General features: G+C 39.6%; 2 protein-coding genes across 2 annotated transcripts in view; both read left to right on the top strand.

The window, feature by feature from the left end:
* The window catches only part of LOC139209834 (acid-sensing ion channel 1-like), a 45,029-nt gene extending 37,859 nt beyond the window's left edge, over positions 1-7,170 (top strand). Inside the window, exons 3-10 of the mRNA XM_070839703.1 lie at positions 3,375-3,525; positions 3,755-3,882; positions 4,974-5,124; positions 5,260-5,316; positions 5,473-5,626; positions 6,306-6,397; positions 6,481-6,560; positions 7,051-7,170. Coding sequence (XP_070695804.1) covers positions 3,375-3,525; positions 3,755-3,882; positions 4,974-5,124; positions 5,260-5,316; positions 5,473-5,626; positions 6,306-6,397; positions 6,481-6,560; positions 7,051-7,170 — 933 coding nt within the window. The remainder of the gene's footprint in view (positions 1-3,374; positions 3,526-3,754; positions 3,883-4,973; positions 5,125-5,259; positions 5,317-5,472; positions 5,627-6,305; positions 6,398-6,480; positions 6,561-7,050) is intronic.
* A 6,575-nt stretch (positions 7,171-13,745) lies between these two features.
* On the top strand, positions 13,746-21,069 carry LOC139210051 (glycerol-3-phosphate dehydrogenase [NAD(+)], cytoplasmic). The gene is made up of 8 exons (XM_070840009.1): positions 13,746-13,841; positions 15,096-15,273; positions 15,433-15,573; positions 15,764-15,902; positions 17,306-17,418; positions 18,400-18,636; positions 19,827-19,933; positions 20,038-21,069. Exons 1-8 carry the CDS (start codon positions 13,798-13,800, stop codon positions 20,132-20,134), a joined length of 1,056 nt encoding a protein of 351 aa, XP_070696110.1. The 5' UTR covers positions 13,746-13,797; the 3' UTR covers positions 20,135-21,069.
* Positions 21,070-21,247: the final 178 nt, after the last annotated feature.

Genomic DNA, 21,247 nt, shown 5'->3' with positions numbered 1-21,247 from the left:
CTAGAACGCCATTAGGGCATGTTGGCAGTACTGGGGAGAGGCAAGCTCCCTGGTCTTTGGCGGCATAAAATCAGCTTAATATTTAATGTAAACATCTATAGAGAGACTGTAAAAGTACAAGGCGCTCTCTAGCCTTACGCCCACCTTCCCATAGGCTATGAGCGACAAGATTTAATCAAGGGCTTAGGCGCAATCATCAAGCAATCTGAAATTTCTCTCTATGCTACAAAAAAAATGAACAAAGTCTCTATTGCTGTTTATGAGACAGACCTTGAAGTTGATCAAATTACATCCACATTCTTTATATTTGTAGTCATCATATATATCTTATATATATGTGTGTGTGTGTGTGTGTGTGTGTGTGTGTGTGTGTGTGTGTGTGTGTGTGTGTGTGTATGTATATATATACACACACACACATATATACACACATACATATATATACACATGCATAAGAGTATGTAAGCATGTATGTGCATGTAAGTGCTTAGTACTACTACAGTGTATATATATATATATCTATATAGATAGATAGATAGATAGATAGATAGATAGATAGATAGATAGATAGATAGATAGATAGATAGATAGATATGTATATATGTATATATATGTATGTATGTATGTATAGATAGATAGATACATATATATATATACATATACATATATATATATATATATATATATATATATATATATATATATATATATATGTGTGCAAATGGGGTATTCAATTCTGGCCTTGATTGCTTCTTTTACTTGTCTGATGTCAATCCTGAATTATACTACCTACTACACGTGAATGCATTTGAGTGCTGGTCACCGTGGGCTGCTGTCTGCTCGCTGTAGCATTTAAATAGCATTTTCCCAGTGATAGCTGTTTAAGAGTGTGGCATAATACCAGTAAAAGTGTTTGCACTTAACCAAGATGGCTGTAAAGTCTTTGAAAACATTCCCATAAAACAACAGAGCACTAATGGATTGAACTTAGCCTGCTGAGACGTCTTTTAGCAGCTCACAGACTGGAGACCGCGCTAAATGGATTTAGAGATTCTTTGGAAATAGGAGGTGGCTCTGAGAACAGATACGCATAATTATGTGCACAATGATTAATTACAGCAGAGCTCTGTTGAGTGCTTTTCAATTCACAGGAAATTGTATGTGAGTGACAGCTTTATTGATCACAGAGCTCTGAAGATTATAGCCTATGTAAACTGCAGTCAGTGAGTAATGTATTAAATTCGGAGGAAAAAAAGGATTGTTTTGATTTTTTTTGGTTTTTTTGAGTTTCTTAACAGTGGCCAGAACATGTAAAAGCGAGCACTATTAATAAGTGAACTGAATCGCTCTTTGTCATAGCACTTGTCTCCCCTTATGGTCCATATGATTTCTGCTGGAAAAAAAACCTTTTTCACATGTGCACAATAATTTATTCATTCATCTTAACAAGCCGAACACGCAGCCACAGTATGCATGCTGTGCAGACACTGATGTTTTAGTTCCTACCACCCTTGTCCCAACATCAACTATTCCATAAAATGCAGAGAAGCGACTGTTTCCTGGCATTGCCTCACCTCTGTGTATTGATCAAGACACTGGTGGACATAACACACATGGATTTAACGTTTATGCAATGATTCATTTATGAAGTACAGTAAGTGCAGCCACAGTATGCTCTGACACATTTACGCTTTCATTTGTGGAGAGAGGGCAGAGCCTTTCTTCCAGCTAGGCTAGCTCTTACAGATGTTCAGCAGGGTTCACAGAGTCTGCTATCAATAAGAGTGAATAAATGTTCAGTGAAGGCCACCTGCAGCAGCGTGATGAAGGTAGACTGGAAAAGAGAGGTTGGGTAGTTTAAACAAGGCTGTGTTTACTGGATGATTTTTAGGGACGATGATGTCGATCAGTTGGTTAGTCGTTCCACCGCTTGGGTCCAGACTGAACTATCTCAACAATTATAAAATGGATTGCTATGAAATGTTGTGCAGTGGCACATTTGTTTTGGTCTGAGATGCTGTGAAACCGAATAGAGAACCTTTAAAAAATCTTTTTTTCAATCTTTAAAAAAAATTAGATTTGACATCATCTATTGATTGGATTGCCGGGACCTTTGGTACATACATTCATATCCCGCTCAAGATGAACTGCAATCATTCTGATGATCCTCTGACTTTTGATCTTCCACCAGCATCAGATCAATATTTCACTTTGTTTGCAAACAAACTAAGCTAAGATGGTGAACATGTTAAACATCAGCATGTTAGCATTGTGAGGATGTGAGCATGGTGATGTCAGCACTTAGCTGAAGCATCACTGGTCTGATTACGCTCACAGAGCTACTAGCTTGGCTGTAGACTCTTTGGTCTTGTTCACATGAAAGAAACACTCTCTTCGGCTCGGTCAATATGAGTCCAACTGTGTGCATGCATTTTGCTTGTGGCTTGCTGTACTTTTCATTTGCCTTAGAATGCCTGAATGTCACTCAGATTGATGTCTGTTTCTTCAACCAGCCGTCTCTTGCTGACTTGATAGATGGCTGAAATGTTTAAACTGCCCTTGGCAGGACCCAAACTCTTTCTCAACAATTACGTGGTTAGTTTGTTCTTTCTAATCATAGATATGTCATTCTGTGCCATAACGCTGAACAATAGCCTGCTCCAAGCATTAGCAGCTAACTCCCCCCCTCTCCCCCTCTTTCTTTCTCCTTCTCTGTCTCTTTCACTTTGCATCCTTGCTCTCGGTTGCTCCCTGCTCTTCCACCCGCTCACTCACTCTTCCTGCATGGGCTATATGATTCATACAACACTAAACACTCTAATACAAGATTAACTCTTTGCCAAAGAAACCCCCATATTGATGTGTTTCCATCTATTTGCTATCGTGCAGTCACGGCTGTTTAAACATGTCGTGCGTGCTTTTGCTGATATCTCACACAGCTTCAATCTAACATCTGTGCCTTGGCTTTCCTTAAAAAATTAAGGCTACAGTCTTTCTGGCTGCGATGCTTGGTCTCCATGGTAACATCAGGTCCATTATAAGTGCAATAAAGAGCAATGTGAGGGAATGTTAAGTCACCAGTCTGCCAGTCTCCATTACCTCACTGGGTTGATTGTGTAACCCACAAACCCACGGGAAGACCTCCTTCCCCGCTTTTCTCTTTTCTCTCTCTCGCCTCTTTCTCTCTATATCACACATGCTCCTTTTCTCTCACACTATTTCTGTCGGACACACACACGTTTGCATACACACACACGCACACACACTAGAAGTTAAATCAAACACTGACCCCCAGTGGAAAAGCATTGTTAAGAAACCTTTTGCAGTTTTCTACAGCTGTATGTTTGAGAAAACATCTCTCATGTGTCTCTCAGGTCTTCACTCGCTACGGAAAGTGTTACACTTTCAACGCCGGCGATGATGGACACCCTCCCCTCATCACCACCAAGGGAGGTATGGGTAATGGACTCGAGCTCATGCTGGACATTCAGCAGGACGAATACCTGCCTGTCTGGGGAGAAACAGGTGAGGGGGAGGGGGGCATCATTCACTTCATTCAGCGTCTGGCAGATCTAGTTATCTGTCACACTCCAACAGTAGGTGTGTGGGCAGGTGTGTGGGTGGTTTGTATGCTGGTGTGTTAAAACCTTGAAGTGTGAAACTCAGACAAAACCTCTTCTGTCTGTCTGGGTTCATCAGTAAAACACATTTTCACTGCGTGCTGCTTTGATACCACGTCCTATGATTCCTCCAGATGAGACGTCATTTGAAGCCGGGGTGAAAGTTCAGATCCACAGTCAGGACGAGCCGTCCTTCATTGACCAGCTCGGGTTTGGCGTGGCGCCCGGGTTTCAGACGTTTGTTTCCTGCCAGGAACAGAGGGTACGAACTGTAGCACTTTAATCATCTTTATGGTTGTGGCATTTGTTAAAGCCCCTTTCAATCTTGTTTTTTCTCTTTAGCTCGTAGCTAAATAAGCAACAATCAAGTCTGTTTGTAAAAACAAGCATCCGTAGTTATTCTTCAGCCACAGCTGGATGCTTTGTGTTTTCACATTGTCCGCCTGTTCTTATGTACAGACGTCTTTCCCATTCTTGTGAACAGGAGTATCTCAGGAGGACCTTTAGTGAATTTCTGCAGATTTGGCACAAACGTCCACTTGGACTCAACATAAGCATTCACACACTAATTAAAACAAAACTTAACACAAATGCCTGATAGGCTAAAATGATGAAGTGATGACATTTTGTGTCAGAAATGTCAAAGGTCAACATCATAATATGCAGGACCAGTTTTCTGGCCGTTATCCAACGCCATAACTCAGGAGCAGATGGGGAGACTGTGAGCATATTTCACATTTGTTTGGATACTGACTTTGGATGTAAAACAGCAACTTGACTGGTTAGACTGACTGACTGGAGGCATACAGCTACAGGGCGATAATCGTTTGTTATGAGTTTAACACTCAGAAAGGCAATCAATCTGCCTCATCAGGACAGCGTGTGGTGTGATCAGATTAGATTGACAGAAACATGGTGACATAAGAAACACCAACCCCAGAACTGCCATCGCATTTTGATTCAAGTGCCACATTGGTGTGAAGGGCATAGATGACATCACTTCCAGCTGAGCTCCACACATTAACACTTTGCCCAAAGTGATGTCAGCACTTAACTTGGTGAATACAGTTATTATTACTGATAGGAATGGTTGTCCAAACTGGGAAGATAAGAAGCAAGTTGTATTAAACTAGAATTATCCTTTAAATCACTCATCTAAATACAGATATAGAATCAAACCAAATGTGATTTAGCTGTTTGATTCTTGTATTTGCATTATTTATTCTTCTATAACTGTCAGCATCCTGCTTTTGAATCATGCGGACATACATAATATACTAAAAAGTGATACTCCTTATAACTGTGGGAGCTGCTTGTGTATAAGAAGTGATGTGTTGTTTGTGTTTGTTGCAGCTGATATATCTTCCCCCACCCTGGGGAGACTGTAAGGTGACGGCCATGGACTCAGACTTCTTTGACAGTTACAGCATCACAGCCTGTCGCATCGACTGTGAGACGCGTTACCTGGTGGACAACTGCAACTGTCGCATGGTGCACATGCCTGGTAGGAAACCTCTCTTACTGAGTGTTGGATCAGAGTTACATCAATGATGCTGCAGTGAAAAATTACTGCAGTCACTTCAAAGAAGGAAAACAAAGAAAATGTAATTGATGTGAGCGTGTGTTGCTTTGGCTGCAGGCGATGCTCCCTACTGTACCCCGGAGCTGTACAAAGAATGTGCTGACCCAGCGCTTGGTAAGAAAAAGGCTTTGTCCACGTGTCTAAATATTTAAGGAACTGATACAAAAGCACACTCACACACACACACATCATCATCCCGTGACATCTTTAAGGCACAGCCGGTGTCTCTGCTAAAAAGGTCATGCTGAGCTCTGGTTTTCTTCTGTCCAGACTTCCTGGTGGAAAGAGACAACGATTTCTGTGTGTGTGAGACGCCGTGCAACATGACCAGATACAGCAAAGAGCTGTCCTTCGTCAAGATCCCCAGCAAGGCCTCTGCTAAATATCTCGCAAAGAAATACAACAAATCTGAGCAGTATATTAAGTATGGAGCAACCACACTCAATGTGTTTAATTATTAATTTTATTTTCACATGCAATCAAAAATCTATAGAAGATATTTGCGTTACATAAAAAAGAAAAAGCAAAAATGCACATATATGTGTTATCTATAAAACAAAAAGGAACACACTAATAGTGCAAAGCTATTTTAAAAATTATCAATAACTGTTGTTCTTTGGCTCGTGATCACAGGGGAACCACTGCTGGTGCCGTATAGTACTGATCTTTAAATGTGCTTCATAGCTCCTTTGTCAAATGAAAACCTTTCCCCAACTAAACAAAACTAAGAAGGAGAACCAGTAAGAACCTCTAAAGAACCATATAGAGGCTTATGAGATTCTTTTTATGCAGTGGCGCTATAAAGCACGTCTTCCTCCCCAAAGAACCTCTGAAGAAGCACCTTTTTTTATGTGTACAACTTCTCCTGTGAAGACAGAACAACTGTGTTTTACTATATTGTCATTCACAGTTTGCACACCAGCCTCCACCACTGGACGCCCACAGAGTGTTGTTATGTTGTTGAAAAAAATACAATAATAAACATTTAAATCTACGTACAACCACATTATAATGTGTAATAAAGCATTCATTAAATGTTGCTATATATTAGCCTTCACTAAAGGTGAATATCAATGTTCTGACTTGCTTGTTTGTCTTCTCAGGGAGAACATCCTGGTGTTAGACATCTTCTTTGAGGCCCTCAACTATGAAACCATTGAGCAGAAGAAGGCTTACGAAGTGGCTGGACTGTTAGGTACAGATCTGTTGACTTCCATTAAACACTGTGGTGACCATAGTAGAGGATGTTTTTCATAAGTTTTAATCTTCCTATTCCAGGTGACATCGGTGGTCAGATGGGACTTTTTATTGGGGCAAGCATACTCACTATTCTGGAGCTATTTGACTACCTTTATGAGGTGAGACGTGTTCAGGAGAGAGAGTAGATAGAAGAATAATCCTGTGGTGTTTACTTGATACAGAGCTGTAGCTGCCATCGGGGACACTGAGGTCATGTCATGAGGTCATGTATTTTTCTGAGACTGTGTGTAATATTCCTAGTGGTTCCTTCTCTTAGACTGAATGTGTTTAAATTTGACTATATGTAGGCCAACAAAACACTAACAGACAAAGAAGACCATAGTGCCACCATAGTATTTTCTTCCTAGCAGTGGAAAATGCTTAGATACAGCATGTGGACATAAAGCTTACATAAAATATAATGGCAGAGTTAAGTGAATAAACACTATATAATATGGAAAATAAAATGGTTTATAGAGATTTGACCATAGTATATTCTAAAATCTTTGATCAGAAACCATGCATGTTGTCTCTCTTTTCCTGCGATCATTGTTGAGGCAAAAATGGCAGGACGATTGTGGTGACTGCCTCTGTTTTATATCCTCTCAGGTGATAAAGCACAAGCTGTGTCGCTGCTCCGATAAGAAGCACAAGCACAACAACAACAACGACCAGGGAACGGTCCTGAGCTTAGATGACGTCAAGTGTCATGTCAGTAACTTTCACTAGGCCTCTGCAGCCGCGAGGACGGAGCCGCTGCACCCACTTGTCTCTGGACTTTGCTCGTTGCAGTTTGCCAGACTGCAGGAGCAACAGAGCGAGTGTCTGAACTGTGCCTGGTTAATGAGGTTTGTTTGTGAGCGACGAGGTGAAAAGAACATGTGGCTGTAGTCAGGAGAAGCCACGCGGACAGCAGGACGGCCGAAAACAGTGATCATCATGTTTTGATGAGTTAAAAATGTCAGAATAACTGCATGGTCATCTGTAAACAGCTTTTCAAGATATAGTAACAGATACAGTAAATGGGGGCATGAACTAAGCGGAGGTTCATATGTTTTAAGTAAATCAGCGTTAGAGTGATCGCTTTTGTTATCTGCCAATTCGAAGGAGTTTTTTGTGAGATAGTTGATGTGATAAGTAAGCTTGTTTTCACCTACAAAATGCTTTTATTATCATGTCAGGTCATTTTTTTCAGGAATTTGCATGTCGGTTTACTTTTGTCTCTTGAGGTCTGCTTCCATTACTCTTTTGTTCTTGACTTTTTCCTCTTTGTTTCAACAGCTGCCCATGATATTTATATCATGACTATTTATATTCATGTTCATCTTATGACAGTCTTCCCTTGTTAAAAACCCGACCATTTTGCTTTTGTACTTTTGTACTACCTCATCTTGCAGGGTGACAGTGTCCTGAAGAATTTACGAGCCAAGCAAATAAATAACAAAAGAAGTCATTTTCGTGTGAGGAAATCTGACATTAAAGTGCGCCCACTTACAGTAATCATAGTGTCACAGAAGGCATTTCGACATGTCACAGCAAGAAAATCACCAGTGCTGATAAAATTAGTGATGGCTGAGTTCCATTTTGCTGCATCAGTTTTAGGGTCCTGGTATTGTTCATGCTGGTTCACTCACATTGTCACGGCACAGAATCATACCTTATTAGCAATTATGATTAGTTATTATTAGTAACAGCTCTGCTTTTCCAGCTATGACGAATCAAATGTCTGCTGTGAAATAGACCACATTTAAGTGACGACTCCAGGATAATAGTATTTAGAGAAACAGAGCAGGGCAGTCATTAAGTCGTAAAACTGAGCAGGAACATCCATAATATAGCAATAGCTCACTAACATTTGCTAGCATTAGCCACCATAAGCTACTGGTCAGAACGAGGAAGGCTGTAGCAGTAATATCCATGAGTATGCTAAATAGAAATGAGAATAGTTAAAATTTGGGAAATAAGCATATTCGCTTATTGGCAAAGAGTCAAATGAGATGATGGATACCACTCTCCTGTCTGTCTAAGATATGAAGCTACAGCCAGCAGCTGGTTAGCTTAGCTTAGCACAAAGGCTGGAGACAAAAGCAAACAAGCTAGCCTGGCTGCATCAAATGATAACAAACCACCTAAAGCACCTCTAAAACTCACAAAGTATTATTTCTTATTCCTTCAATCTATTTATAAGCTGTAAGCATGAAAACGACAATTTAAGATTTTATGGACAGATGATGACAGGACCCCAGGAAGTCACTGTGCCCAGCCAACAAATAGTCCCTCACATGACTCCCCATAAAGCCCCAACATGCCGTCTTTATTCTTAAATTCTTTTTTCTTTTCTTTTTTGTTTTTAGTCTTAAAGTTACTCTTTAATTGGAATTTATACATTTGGGCTAAGTGCTCCCCCTGTTTTCAGTCTTTATGCTAAGCTAACTGGCTGCTGGCTGTGCCTTCATATTTAACCGACGTTTATATGAGTGGTATCAGTCTTGTTGTCTAACTCTCTGCTAGAGATCAAAAGCGTGTATTTCCCAAAATGAACCTTAACACATGAATAGTATTTCAAGGAACATACATTAAAAGAGCTAAAACAAGTGCTTTACCATGAAAAAGATGTGGTGAGCCACAAAATTTGATGTATACAAACCGTATGGTGAACAAATATTTACAAAGCACTTTTCTATGTCGGCCAGATGCTGCATACGTATGTATGTATGATTTGCCTTAATTACTTTTCAGTGACAATCATTCATTTTTAACTTGTAGATGCTGTTCATCACATTCGCATTTACAGGAGAATTTACTTTCAAATGTGTTAACATGGCAAAATTAAATTAATGAGTATAAATATGTTGAATGTTTTTTTTACCATCTACGAGGGCTCCAAGTTGCATGTAGCAGTGTACAGTCGGCGTCTCAAATGTGCTCCATAGTTGAACAGTTAATCCACACGTGTGTCTGCGGTTTGAGTCCTCTGTGTTTCATTGTATCTATTTGTTTATTTAAATTTTATTTGGTGCAATTCAACATAGTTCCAATTTTTAGCATGTTTTTATTTATATGTTTATTCAGAAGCTGACGAAGGAAAAATCGAAATGTTGCCCTCATATTGAAAACACTGTATCTGTCATCAGGCTATGAACATGTCATGTGCATGTTTAAAGGTTTGTATCATCTACTGTCTCTGTTCTGACTCTGTTTACAAAAATCAAACCATTTTACGATGTGTTGTTGGAGTTGATCTACTTGTACTCATTCCCATTGAGCTCTCTCTACTCTCAGCAGGAAATGGGAATGGTGTCGCCTGTAGCTGTGTAGTGTCATTATCAAGCACAATCATACCATCAACTGTAATGTACTGTAAATACTGCAATGACTATTGATGATAATCTTAATTGTATTAGAATAGTCTGATCTGTCTAATGTTGAACTAGTTGTATTTATTTAACATAGACTAGTCGTGTGTCTCATGTTTCTGTACATATGAAAAGCATATTTATCAAAGACAATGAAGTATGAGGGTATTTCTTTTTTGTCAGTATTGCAACAGTCACAGCTGCTTATACAAATTAATACTGGATTGTTTTCCAGCATCCACTGCATGAGGTCATGCATCTCAACAAGTCCTCCAGTCGCCATGCTGCCAGGTTTTTTTGCCTCCATTTTGGACAACGATTATTTTAGTCTGGTGATGTACAGTAGCGGTAAATAATGAAGTCGAAGCAGTTGTTGAAGATTAAATGCTAACTTTATGTAACTTTTATTCACTTCAACGTGTTCTGTGTCATTTATACTCATGTTGTCATGCTAACATCATGGTTTTAGTGGTGGCAGTATCGGTCGGTCCACCACTTTGGTCCTAAATTAAGAATCAATTATCAAATTATCAAATTCAGTACAAACATTTAAGTCCCCCTCAGGTTGAAATGTAACAACTTTTAGTCTCTCCTTGGTTTTTATTCAGCTTCATATCGGGTCAGAACTATCTGCTATACATCTGCATGTTAACATGTTAGCATGCTCTCATTAGCAAGTCTACAGCTTTACTAACAGCCTCACAGAGCTGCTTGCATAGCTCTAGACTTGTTTATGGGTGCTGTCTAGATGGTAACCCCACATCTGTGAAACTCCCACAGGACTAGGCTTAGGTTTATGTTTATGTTTAGGATTATGGTTAGGTTTTGGGGTCTGGTTAGGTTTAGGTGTACGTTATGGTTATAGTAAGCAGGACACAATGACAAACAATGCACAATGTAAAAAAAAAAGAAGCACATATCAAGTGCAAGAGTCATAAATCATTACCATCTAGACACAACCTTGTTTCTGTTGAATTACAATTAGTACATTGCAGCAAGATGGCACAGTGACCATGTTCTTATTAGAGTACATTATCGGCGTACACTAATGTCATCACATGAGGAAACACTTCTAGCACATTGAAACATGACTATGATACTAATGGTTGAAGTGGAGATTGAGCTGTATTTTATCAGTATGTGCTTTGCTCAGTTTGAGTTTTGTTCCTTCCTACGTCCTCGCTGCTATAAGTTGCAACAAAGTCCCCTTTTGTTCGAACCCTCCAGACCGAATAATTTCTCCCACAGTGATCTTTCTGTGGTCGCTCTCATGACTTTTAATGTGCTGGTGATACAGTATTTTGTTAAGTGAAAAAAATCAACACTGCCCACATCCTGCGAGTTTAGAGGAAGCATGGAGAAAATATTCAATAGAAGGTTTGTAGGGCAAAAGCTTTATGGTGCATTCTGTACATATTCTGGTTCCTTATTTAAGTGAAAGAAGCAATAACATAGGCCTAAAATAATAATACTTCCTTACAAGTGGAGGAGCAATAGTACGTCAAGCAAAATGTACTCTAAGGTGAACGTAGCATTTTAATGTTATAGCTGGTGAAGGGGAAGCTATTAAATACTTCACATAGTATTCAGTATTTTGGTTGCTAGTTTAATAGTGTGATATCATGAGAGGGATTTCTAATATTTATTCAGCCACTGTTGATACATTTGGGTTGGACAAAATGTCAGTAACATGTCTAACACAAGGCAGTGCAACAGCACCACAAACTGCAGCCTCCAGAGTGACAATAAAGCTGATTCAACACCTTCCCAAAACAATTTCAGCCTGAGTGTGTGTCATATATAGTTGGCTACAACTGCGTTACATTGTGCAATCCAATATTGTATAATAACAATAAAGCTCAACACTGAACCTTGAACTTTGAACCCTGATAATGTGGCTGTGAGATTCTGTAAGAAATGGATGGATGGGATTTATTTTTTTAAATAGAAATGTAGTGAGTTTTTGTGTCACAGACATTTTTCTATTTTCTTTATGCTTTCTCCCTCTGGGCGACATTATTACTCATCATAATGTCAGATATCACTGTTACACAGATAATACACAACTGTATGTCTCTGTTATGCCAAAATGACCTACCTGCCGCACTGAGTGTGAGTGAAACAAACGTAAAACTAAAGGAGCAGAAAACAGAGCCTCCACTTGTCGGGGGTAAAGTAAAAAACGAAAAGCCTCTGTCCAAACAGATTAAGACAACACAGGTTACAGATGTGGGAGGGATTTTAGACTCAGACCTAAACTCTATTTGTCACTTTAACAAGGTCAAAAGCTTTTCATTAAAGAAATATCGTTTGACCATTTTGCACACTCAGATGTTGAAATGCTGATACATGCTTGTATAACAAGTTGTTTCACAGGACTATCTAAAACGTCTGTCAAAAACACTGGCAGCTGAGTGTAGCTGATCATATGTTTAGTGTGATTCTGCAATGTAACCAGTAGCTGTCAAAATAATGTGGTGGAATTAAAAGGAGCGTTATTTCCCCCTGAAATGTAGTGGAAATATAGAACTATCAGAAAGCGTCAATATTAGATACACAAGTAACACACACATTTTACTTGACTTCCTTGCTGTTGTAAGTGGAATAAACAGTTTAGGGTACCATTTGGGTAACATTTGTTTGAGGACAAACAGGAACTTGGTACAAAGTATATTTATTTCATTTCAGGTAATCTTATTCTTTTAAAAGGGCCCAGGATGTAGCACTAACTTTCTCCAGCACATCAAGTGAAAACCAGCGCAGATAAAGTTCAAGGAATGAGAGGTGACTTTACAAAAAAACTGTCACAGACATACTGTAACCTGTGGTGGAAGAAATATTCAGATGATTTACTTAAGCAAAGGTTGAAATACAATGGTGTAAATATACTCAAATGTAAGTGACAAAGGTAAATGTATTCAGAATGAGGAATTTTACATTATTAGACATATTTGATTATTATCATATCACTTTAGTGTTGATGCATGAATAATGCATCATGTATTATGTTAACTATAGGTTCTGTATGAAAACACAAAATGATATATTTTGTATGATACATTTTAATCTGTGAAGTTACTAAACTTCACAATAAAAGTAGTGAATAAAAAAAACACCCCTCCGTAAAAGTCCTACATTCAAGATTTCACACAAGTAAAAGCAGAAAAGTACTTTGACAGACTTGATGTATTAAAACAAAAGTACTTAAAATACCTAAAAATTTAGGCAAGTATTTCCACCATTGGCTGTAACTGGATGTGATTGCTGAAGCAGTGCCAATAACATAACTGTAGGAGGAAGTATTCAGATACTTTACATAAGTAAAAGTACAAATATCACAGTGTAAAAATACTCTGTTACACCCTGCATTGGAAAAGTTAAGTAAAAGAAGCTATGTAAGGATAGTCAGGAAAGTATTCTTCATCTTCAAGACACTGGAAGTCATAAAAGTGACAGTTACAGCTGTACTTGTATATACTGGCAATTTAATTTATAACAAAATATATTTTATAAGGCCCTTTATGCAAATACCTTAATTTGTAGACACTAAAGCTGTCAAATAACTGTAGTGAAGTAAAAAAAAAGTACAATATGTCCCTCTGAAATATAGAAGTGTAGAAGAAGAGTGGCATGAAAAGAAAAGTGCCTCAAACTTGTGCACATCTACAGTCCTGTGGTGAGTGCACTTGTCCTGCAGGTGTGTCTTCCTGCTCAGTCAGGCCCAGCCTGGCTGTGGTGGTGGTGATCACACCGGAACCCTCCGGGTCCCTGCAGAGGTCACATGATGAAGGAGTGACTGTGAGCCCACTGACCCCGCCAGCCCCCCGTCAGCTGGATGAATGAGTGACCAGAGTTGGCCTTTGCCTCACTGGGCGGGCCGGTGTCTCCCCCCGGACAGGCCAATAAAACAGGAGATCTCTTAGTGTGTTGCATAAGCAGTTTGCAGGTCCTCGGCAGCAGTCAGTGCGGTTCTCTCCACCCAGCGGTTCTCCTCCCCACCATGGCAGCTCCGAAGAAAGTGTGCCTCGTTGGCTCTGGAAACTGGCAAGTTGATGTTTTAATGTCCTTAAGTGTAAAACATGTGTAGCCTTGGAGTGTGTTTCCATGTGTGTGTTTCAGATTCACCGGTGAGCTGTTGCTAGCCAAGTTAGCATCACCGGGGAAACGGCCAGCTAATGTTAACTAGCCGCGTTAACCATGGTAACGTTAGCTAGACAAGTTTGACTAGCAGCGTTTATAACAAACAACTATTAATACATTGTGTTTAATGGCTAGTTTGCCCGAACAGGAGACAGTTTTAGTGGAGCCACACTGAACCGACCGAGTGTACTGAAATCTGGCCATATGTCAGTCATGGTTTCTGGTGGGGGGTTTGTGGTCATTTAGCCAAGTGGGGTTTTATATATTAACTCTGTGCTCTGTCAGCAACAGAAATAAAGAAGTCAGCACATCCACAGTAGAAATGCGTTCATGTTATTTTACAGCCATCAGCTAATTACCCATCATCACTGGACTTGGCTTTATCTTCGCAGTCAGTCTGCCGCACCAAACCTCATTCAACAGTCGGATAGTTAAAAGTTATCTCGTTGATTTAAAAAAATGTCAGTGTGATAAAACTTAATTTCAGACCATGAATGAATCTTTTAAGTCCTCGAGTAAGTTCGGCATATAGCTTTAGTTGATCAGCCAAACGCATTCATTCTGTTAGCTAATTAAAACCTCTTTTTTCATACTCTGTGTTGAGGGTTGTAGCTGTTGTTGGAAATGAATCAAACTTAAAGTTTTGTAAACTTATTGGTGCTTTTTTTTGCATTGATTTCATGCGGAATTTATTTGTTGGTCCTGAATTAGTAGATGGGTTCATCACAATCTTGTTTAGTCCCTATGTAACATTAACATAGTGTTGAGTAAACAAGCATAAAATCAGCAGAGTTCTCAATGGGGTTTGGTACAGTGTTGTCTCCACACCTGAGGAATCATTCAATATATCTCCTCTTATCTTGAGTGTTGCAGTTGCTAATCAAAGAGCGGCACCTTTTTGATTAGTAATGATCTAGTGATCACATTAGCAGTCACATGATGGTTATAAATCTGTGAAGTGCTCAACATCAGGACTTACAAGGCAAAGGCACTGGAAGTTGCATCATTTCAAGCACCTTGGCTTATCACTAGTGGATCCCAGACTAGCTGTTTTCTCACCATGTGACTTTCAAATTACACCAACCTTAAATGCAGTGTGTATTTTAACATGGTTTCTCATGTAAATTGAATACTAACCTATAATTATTAACAATACAGGGGCTCTGCCATCGCCAAGATAGTGGGTGCCAATGCTGCTCAAAATCCTAATTTTGACAGCACTGTAAAAATGTGGGTGTTTGAGGAGACGGTGAACGGGCGCAAACTGACTGAAATAATCAACACTGACCATGAAAATGTCAAGTACCTTCCTGGACACAAGCTACCAGCAAATGTGGTAAGAAACGCTGATTATTAGTCTTTATAATGAGTTTAACCACTGTAAACAGTTCTCTGAGTGTGTCCTTAACACAGGTTTTTGCACCAGCTCTAATGTAGGCTGCATCAGACTTTAATGTGTTTCATATGTCTCACAACCTCATCGTTCCCTCCTCAGCTGGCCGTCCCAGACCTGGTGGAGGCGTGCAGCGATGCAGACATTTTGGTGTTTGTGATCCCGCATCAGTTTGTCGGAAAAGTATGCGACACCCTAAAGGGCAAGATAAAGAGTGATGCACTGGGGATATCACTCATCAAGGTTCGACGTGGCTCTTTGTGCTGCATGATTAGAATCCTCTTTGAACTTTTCACCCTTTTTGGTGTGATGCTAATTTGTATGCCAGACTTTTATAATCCACTGCCGGCTGTGCCATGTGGTCTTGGACCCAAATTCCAGGTTAGTATGATTTAATGTAATGTAATTACACTGTGTGTGTTTGATCCTCCAGGGTGTAGACGAGGGGCCTGATGGACTTAAACTCATCTCTGACGTGATCCAGGAAAAGCTTGGGATCACCATGAGTGTGTTGATGGGGGCCAACATTGCAAATGAGGTTGCCGATGAGAAGTTTTGTGAGACCACTATTGGTTAGTTTGTTTACTGTGTTGCACGTTTTTTTTGTTTTTGTTTTTTCTTGGCACATTTTTGATTGTAATTAGGACTTTGATCAAGATTTAAAGCTCCATCTAAGCAGGTTTTAGCCTTGAAGCAGGACGTATGTCGCTGCTGTTCTCAAGCTTTCTGCATCGTCAGCATGGGGGTGAAAGTTTAATCTGCTTTGTAGTCGCTGTGTAAATGCCAGAGTGTGCTGGTTCAGTTTGACAGTGGCTTGACGTGCTCAGCATGCTTCATGGGATTTACTATTAGTGTAATGTTGGATGTGAAAAGTAGCAGCACACATGGCTCCAAATCTTGATCACTATATTGAGGCCCAGTTGCAGCAGGATCAACGGTACAGCAGAATCAGAATCAACTTAATTTGGCCACGTTTGTACAAGCAAACAAGGAATTTGACTCCGGTGCAACTTCTCTCTTTATGTACAGTAAAAAGTAAGAAATAAACTAGAACAATAAGAATATGAACAATATAAGTGCACATAAATAGCAGTATATACACTGGAGGTAGGTGTGGTGCATTTATCTAGTGGAAAGTAGTGCAAATATAGTGCAATGTCCAAGTATGGGACCAGCACTCACAAATCAATTGTCTTCTTGTTAACTGTGAGAAAAATTTGCATGCTTCAGCTACAAGCCGTCACCAGCTAAGACATGAGGTTACTGTTGTGCCTTTATAAGACAAAATAAACCTTCATTCGTCCCACATTGGGGAAATTTGCAATTAATTTGCTAATTATTATGCAGTAAAACAGAAAATGGAGATTTTAGAGGAAAACTTTCCACCCTCCAATCATAAAATAGATTTGACTCTAAAAATTTATTATTGCAAGTAAGCTGAAAAATGTGATATATTATTGCAAATCCTTTTTTTTTTTTATTTTTGTTTGCGAATCCAAACGTTTTGAATCCAAAACTTTCTGCTGCCAATCTGTCACTCTGATCAGCCGGCCAATAGAGAGTCTTGAATCTTTCAGTCCCGCCCACAAGATACAGCTCAACAACAAGCAAAATGTTTAGATTCAGAACTTTGGATTTGCGTGAATAGATTTTTAATCAAATCTATTTTACTAGTAATAAAACATTTTTATTGCAGTGTGGAAAGTTTTGCTCTCAGACCTTTTCCGTTTGATCACATAACAAAGACACTAACATCAACCTCATATGAAATGTGTTCATTTTTGCCCTCAATTTGTAGAAACCTGTGTGTGATCTGTGAGTGTCTGTTCTGAATGGGATTAATATTTATTGGCTCAGAGCCGGTAAACTTGTTTGAGTCCTCAGAGATTTGTTGCCTGAAACATGCGAAGTCACTGTGTTTTGGTTGTGACTCACTGTAATCTGTTAGGTAACAGGTTGTGTTTTCTGCTTCCAGGGTGCAAGAATAAAAACCACGGGGCTCTCCTGAAGGAGCTGATGCAGACCAGCAACTTCCGAGTTACTGTAGTAGAAGAGTACGATGTGGTGGAAATCTGTGGAGCTCTGAAGGTGAGCTTTTATTGGAAAACTCACAGAAGTGAGGTTCATGTTTGATTCTTTTTACGTTGGGTCAGCGAGCCAAGAACACATTACAGGGTTTGGAAATTGTGGCGACATATATAACATGTCTGAAAAGGACCACCGCTGAGCTTCCACAGCAGTTTGCTAACATCACTATGATTAAACATGGAAAATAGTGTAGCAAAGTTCCACAAGTGTCCATTTAGCAAGCACGACGCCCACAGCTCAGTCTGCGTGCACTGGGCCAACATAAAAAAACGAATGCGCTTGGTCACATTCCTCCTCTGCACTCCTGTCAAATGTAATATGTCTTCTGTAAAAGGTAAAACTACTTGATTATATACAAGATTAAGAAGCCAATAACAAAGTGCTGACGAATCACAGTAACAACATGTAGTTTGGCTTCTTAGCAGGAACAATGACTGAATAATAAATCTGCTGCTGGGATTCGGGCTGAACTCCAAATGTTTAATAAAACATAAAGCGGCGTACTTACAATATTTAAAGGCACTCCATTTTTTACACTGCTGTGAAAGATGTTAGAATTGCATCTGCCTCAACAGTGAAAGTACTGCCATTTAGCTCAGCATTCACAGATTATCATTTAATTTGCGTGCATAGTCAGGGTGGAATATTTCTCATGGCGATTCTTTCTAGTTAAAAGCCATTAGATTTTCAACATCTCATGGCTTCACACACTTATAAATATTAATATTATAGATGTGAGTTGTCCCTAATGTCTGTGTACCAAATTAGAGCTGAAATACTTGGTGTATTAGTCTACTGAAAGAGCGGCACTAGTATTAATGCTCCAGATTTAAAGTTTGATCAGAAAGTTGACTGTAGCTGTACATTTGAGTGCCGTTGCTGCCCATCGTCGAGTTCATCCTGTGTAAAGTATCCAGGTGTGTCCTCTGCTGTTGTGTCTGCATTCTTTGCTCACGCTGTTCCTCTTCGTCGGTCCGTCAGAACATTGTTGCAGTCGGGGCGGGTTTCTGCGACGGTCTGGGCTTCGGGGACAACACCAAGGCAGCAGTGATCAGGTTGGGCCTGATGGAGATGATCGCATTTGCCCGTATTTTCTGCACCGCTGGGCCGGTGTCCTCTGCAACCTTTCTGGAGAGCTGCGGCGTGGCTGACCTCATCACAACCTGCTACGGCGGCCGCAACCGCAAAGTAGCCGAAGCTTTTGTGAAGACCGGGAAGGTGAGAGCTCAGATTTTCAAATACTTTTACTGAGAAATATGTCCAACATATTTATATAATACATTTGGATTTTAAGACTCAGAGGCCAGATTTGATTACTTCTTTTGTTTTGACAAGTGCTACAAAAGAAGAAGGGCACAGAACAAAATCCATGACTTATGGTGGAAGAGGAGGTCGTTTGTTTAGCGTCCCGGATTAAATGATTGTTTGCAAATCTTTACTGAAGAGCAAAATACACTTCTGTAGGTCAAGTAATGCCATGAGAGCAAAGAAGGAAAACGTAAATGAGAACATTTCTGTCTTTAAATATCCAAACTATCCTTCAATCATGATCTTTCAATAATATTCAAACGAAGACTCTAATATCTTGTAAGATAAACTGACTGAAAGTATTAGCTTTCATTTATAAACAAGATAATTTAATTATTTGTATTGCAATTATAAATAACTACCCTTTAAGTATAGCAGTCATCTATCAGACTGTCAATAAGTTAAACACATCTAAATTAACAATTAAGCTACTATTGCCATGAAACAAAAAAAAGTACAAAATCACATTTGAAATGCAACTTTAACCTATTTATTTTAAACATATTTCAACCTTTGTAAACTGCAGTTTCTGTATTGCACGTTTGATTCGTATTTCTTGACACTAAGAAATCCAACTTTATCAAGTAGTAATTTAATTGCTGATGAAATTGCAGTGAACTGGTGAAATATAGATTAGCTCTCTTAGTAGTGTAACGTTACAGCCATGGTGTGTGTGCACACACAATTTCAAACTCAGTAAAACTAAGAAAGCTCAATAAAATGATGAAAATGATATGAAAAGAAATACCGTTGAACCCTGAAGGCTTTATCAGCCAGGTGCTACACATGCAAAAACACATTTTCATTTGTTTTGATGACACTTTTATTGTGGCAACACCTTTCTTGCCTCCTATGAGCATCACTCTTTCAAAATAAAAGATTCAACCTTTATATTATAACTAAAGGGAAAAATAATAACCTAGCGTTAAGAAAGTACTTATGAAATGCAGAAACATGGAAAAAGCCTAAATTATTTAAGCCTGCTGGACCACACTAAAGTTAATTTACTGAGGAGGCTTGTAAAATTTAGTGTGTGGACCATATCTTCTTTATTCCATTTAACAAGAGTCCGCACCTCCTCTGTTTCTTCTCCTGCTCAGTCCATCGAGGATCTGGAGAAAGAGATGCTGAACGGTCAGAAGCTGCAGGGACCAGCAACAGCAGCTGAGGTCTATCTCATCCTCAAGCACAAAAACCTGATTGACAAGTAAGTTAAGCAGCAACGCCACACAGGCCGTTCACACCGTTTCCATGTTAGAAAAGTCCTCCGGTATCATTTGTCCACTCAACCATGCCTCCTCCGTCCTCCAGGTTCCCTCTGTTCAATGCCGTGTATCAGATCTGCTATCAGGGCCATCCAGTCACAGAGTTCATCAGCTGTTTGCAGAACCACCCAGAGCACATGTAAAAACAACAAACTGACCAAGTGCCTTCTAAATGAAGAACATTACCATTTTTCACCTGCTCCCAGTCATAAATAAACCGGCGACGTCCCGTCACTCCGCAGCTGTCGTGCAACCAAACGGCTCCACCCGGTGAGTGGAGAGGTTGTGTAACATTTGTGTGTGTTGAGCTCCAGTTTCCGACATCTTTTTAAATGCTCTTTTTTTTGTTTGTTTTTAAATTGCCTGACGTTGACTGAAATTTGAGGGATAATTGTTGGGGGTTTTCTTTCCCCGTCTGACGGCGCGATAGCTCTTTTTACCTGAGACCGTTGTTTTTCCGAGCCAGATGAAATCAGAATGCATGGTGTCGCTTTCTGGACAGCGAACTGAAAACACTAATCCAGATTTTATTGGATATGAAAATGATCAGATATGAATTTTTGACGAGTGACTCCTGTTCTAACTGCCATTCAGTTTCTAACATGTTTATATGCACCATACAGTCAGATTTTGGCAGGGCCAGCCGCTCAGGGCAAAGACCTATTGACAGCCTTCTGTGGAGGGAATTATCGTTACCGTCTAACATTTATGCTTCCATCCGGTGAACGCCTGTTCACCACAAGCTGTTTAATTATAGATGTAATACCTCACTTTGTTTGTGTCTTTGTATGCTCTAAAGTGTCTACATAATCCACCTTGTTTCTTGTCTTGTACTGTATACTAACTTACTGTTGATCACACAGAAACAGTTTTTAATCAAAAGAAATGCAAGTGCCTTAGAATGTATGGTTAAGTCTTGGCCATTGTCTTTTTCTTTTTTGTCAAACCAAAGACATAACTCCTTAGCATCCGTCCACTAAGCCATTTGTTACTGTGACCCTGCCTGACCCAGTTACGGCTGATGTGTGTTGGAAACTATGTCAACATTTGCCTGTGAATAAAATAATTTTGTCATCAAGTCATGGCTGAATTCATTTTTCACTCACAGTAGAAAAACAGTTACCTGTATCATTTTAACTACTCAGCACCACAGTGCGAATCTTGGTAGGAAGAGATACAGTCAGAATATGTTTGTCTGCCTGCAACTATGACATGTGTATATTTTAGTCTCTCACTGCTCTTAGTTCAGACAAAAG

This window comes from Pempheris klunzingeri, chromosome 11, assembly GCF_042242105.1.
Source record: "Pempheris klunzingeri isolate RE-2024b chromosome 11, fPemKlu1.hap1, whole genome shotgun sequence".
NCBI classification, from domain to species: Eukaryota; Metazoa; Chordata; class Actinopteri; order Acropomatiformes; family Pempheridae; genus Pempheris; species Pempheris klunzingeri.
This window is presented reverse-complemented; position numbering and strand designations above follow the sequence as displayed.

What these genes read in the sequence shown, in the direction of transcription:
- LOC139210051 (XM_070840009.1), top strand. Translation starts at nt 13,798, where the DNA reads ATGGCAGCTCCGAAGAAAGTGTGCCTCGTTGGCTCTGGAAACTG. An exon ending in CTCGTTGGCTCTGGAAACTG is followed by an intron (nt 13,842 to 15,095) that starts GCAAGTTGATGT and finishes TTAACAATACAG; the next exon opens with GGGCTCTGCCATCGCCAAGA. An exon ending in CTTTTGTGAAGACCGGGAAG is followed by an intron (nt 18,637 to 19,826) that starts GTGAGAGCTCAG and finishes TCTCCTGCTCAG; the next exon opens with TCCATCGAGGATCTGGAGAA.